Raw genomic sequence first — 2206 nt, forward strand, 5'->3', positions numbered from 1 at the left:
TTTTGTGGTGTCCCTCTCTGATTTTGGGGTGTCCCCCCCTCTCCCCCCGCAGCTGGAGATCTTCCACCTGGTGATGTACCGGAACTACCAGCGCAAGAACGACATGGACGAGCCGCCCCCCCTGGATTACGGCTCGGGGGACGACGACCCCAAGAGCGAGAAGAGGGGGGGCGCGGGGGGGGACCCCCTTTTCGGGGGGATGGAGGAGCGATTCTACCGCTACGGCATCAAACCCGAGTGGATGACGGTGCACCGCATCATCAACCACAGGTGGGGACCCCAGAGACCCCAAAATCACACCCAGAGACCCCCCAGATCACCCCAGAGACCCCCCAGATCACCCCAGAGACCCCCCAAATCACCCCAGAGACCCCCCAGATCACCCCAGAGACCCCCCAAATCACCCCAGAGACCCCCCAAATCACCCCAGAGACCCCCCAAATCACCCCCAAATTCCCAGGGGATTTTGGGGGTTTGGGAGGGGATGGAGGGAGTGTCTGGGAGGGGATGTTGGGGACAGCCCTGGCACCTGTGGGGACATTCTGGGCACCTGTGGGGACATTCTGGACACCCCTGGGGACATTCTGGGCACCCCTGGGGACATTCTGGGCACCTGTAGGTCCTCAGCACCCTCTGGGATGGTCAGACACTGTCCCCAGGTGACCCTGTGTGACCCCTCTGTCCCCGAGTGTCCCCTCTGTGTGTCCCTGTCCCCAGCTGACCCCGTGTCCTGTGTGTCACCCTGTCCAAGTGACCCCACGTCCCCTCCGTGTCCTCACGTGACCCCCCTGTCCTGTCCGTGTGTCCCTGTCCCTGGGTGACCCTGTGACCTCGGGTGGCCCCGTGTCCCCTCCGTGTCCCCAGGTGACCCCCGTGCCGGGGTGTCCCCGTGTCCCTGGTGGCAGCCGCTGGTTCCGGTGACATCGGGTGACCCCTGGTGGCACTTGTGTCCCTTGCACGTCCCCTGCTGTCACCTGGGCCCCGGTGGCACGTGGCAGCCCTTGCCTGGCCCCACGGCAGCCCTGGCTGTCCCTGTGTCCCCAGGGCTCCCTGGTGTCACCCCTGGCTGTCCCTGTGTCCCCAGAGGTCCCTGGTGTCACCCCTGGCTGTCCCTGTGTCCCCAGAGGTCCCTGGTGTCACCCCTGGCTGTCCCTGTGTCCCCAGGAGTCCCTGGTGACACCCTTGGCTGTCCCTGTGTCCCCAGGGCTCCCTGGTGTCACCCCTGGCTGTCCCTGTGTCCCCAGGGGTCCCTGGTGACACCCCTGGCTGTCCCTGTGTCCCCAGGAGTCCCTGGTGACACCCTTGGCTGTCCCTGTGTCCCCAGGGCTCCCTGGTGTCACCCCTGGCTGTCCCTGTGTCCCCAGGGGTCCCTGGTGACACCCCTGGCTGTCCCTGTGTCCCCAGGAGTCCCTGGTGTCACCCCTGGCTGTCCCTGTGTCCCCAGAGGTCCCTGGTGTCACCCCTGGCTGTCCCTGTGTCCCCAGGGCTCCCTGGTGTCACCCGTGGCTGCCCTGGCTGTCCCTGTGTCCCCAGGGTCCCTGGTGTCACCCTTGGCTGTCCCTGTGTCCCCAGGGTCCCTGGTGTCACCTGTGGCTGCCCTGGCTGTCCCTGTGTCCCCAGGGCTCCCTGGTGTCACCTGTGGCTGCCCTGGCTGTCCCTGTGTCCCCAGGGCTCCCTGGTGTCACCCCTGGCTGTCCCTGTGTCCCCAGGTGTCCCTGGGAATGCTCAGTGTCCCCGTGGGTGGCCGCTGTCACCCGTGGTGCCCCATGGCCCCCATTGTCCCCCCCTGGGTGCCCACTGTCCCTTATTGTCCCCACTGTCCCTGTTGTCCCCCCCTGGGTGCCCACTGTCCCTTATTGTCCCCACTGTCCCTGTTGTCCCCCCCTGGGTGCCCACTGTCCCTTATTGTCCCCAGCGTGGACAGGAAGGGGCAGTACCATTACCTGGTGAAGTGGCGGGACCTGCCCTACGATCAGGCCACCTGGGAGGAGGATGAGATGCCCATCCCTGACTACGACCTGCACAAGCTGGCCTACTGGAAACACCGGTGAGGGGACACTGGGGACACTGGGGGGACACTGGGACACTGGGACATGCCTACTGGAAACACCGGTGAGGGGACACTGGGGACACTGGGGGGACACTGGGACACTGGGACATGCCTACTGGAAACACCGGTGAGGGGACACTGGGGACACTGGGGGGA

At 66.0% G+C, this 2206-nt stretch overlaps 1 protein-coding gene across 1 annotated transcript; it reads left to right on the top strand.

The window, feature by feature from the left end:
* Positions 1-54: 54 nt before the first annotated feature.
* Positions 55-2059, top strand: LOC114073125 (chromodomain-helicase-DNA-binding protein 3-like). The gene is made up of 2 exons (XM_027910915.1): positions 55-270; positions 1916-2059. The coding sequence occupies exons 1-2, from the start codon at positions 74-76 to the stop codon at positions 2049-2051; spliced, it is 333 nt and encodes a 110-aa protein (XP_027766716.1). The 5' UTR covers positions 55-73; the 3' UTR covers positions 2052-2059.
* The last annotated feature ends 147 nt before the right edge of the window (positions 2060-2206 follow it).

Source organism: Empidonax traillii, unplaced genomic scaffold (assembly GCF_003031625.1).
Source record: "Empidonax traillii isolate 1590-97213 ecotype Southwest subspecies unplaced genomic scaffold, ASM303162v1 scaffold5410:size8405, whole genome shotgun sequence".
NCBI classification, from domain to species: domain Eukaryota; kingdom Metazoa; phylum Chordata; class Aves; order Passeriformes; family Tyrannidae; genus Empidonax; species Empidonax traillii.

Bases quoted from the DNA above. Each gene is read 5' to 3' on its own strand.
- LOC114073125 (XM_027910915.1), top strand. From the start codon at position 74: ATGTACCGGAACTACCAGCGCAAGAACGACATGGACGAGCCGCCCCCC. The intron at 271-1,915 runs GTGGGGACCCCA...TATTGTCCCCAG, and splicing joins CACCGCATCATCAACCACAG to CGTGGACAGGAAGGGGCAGT.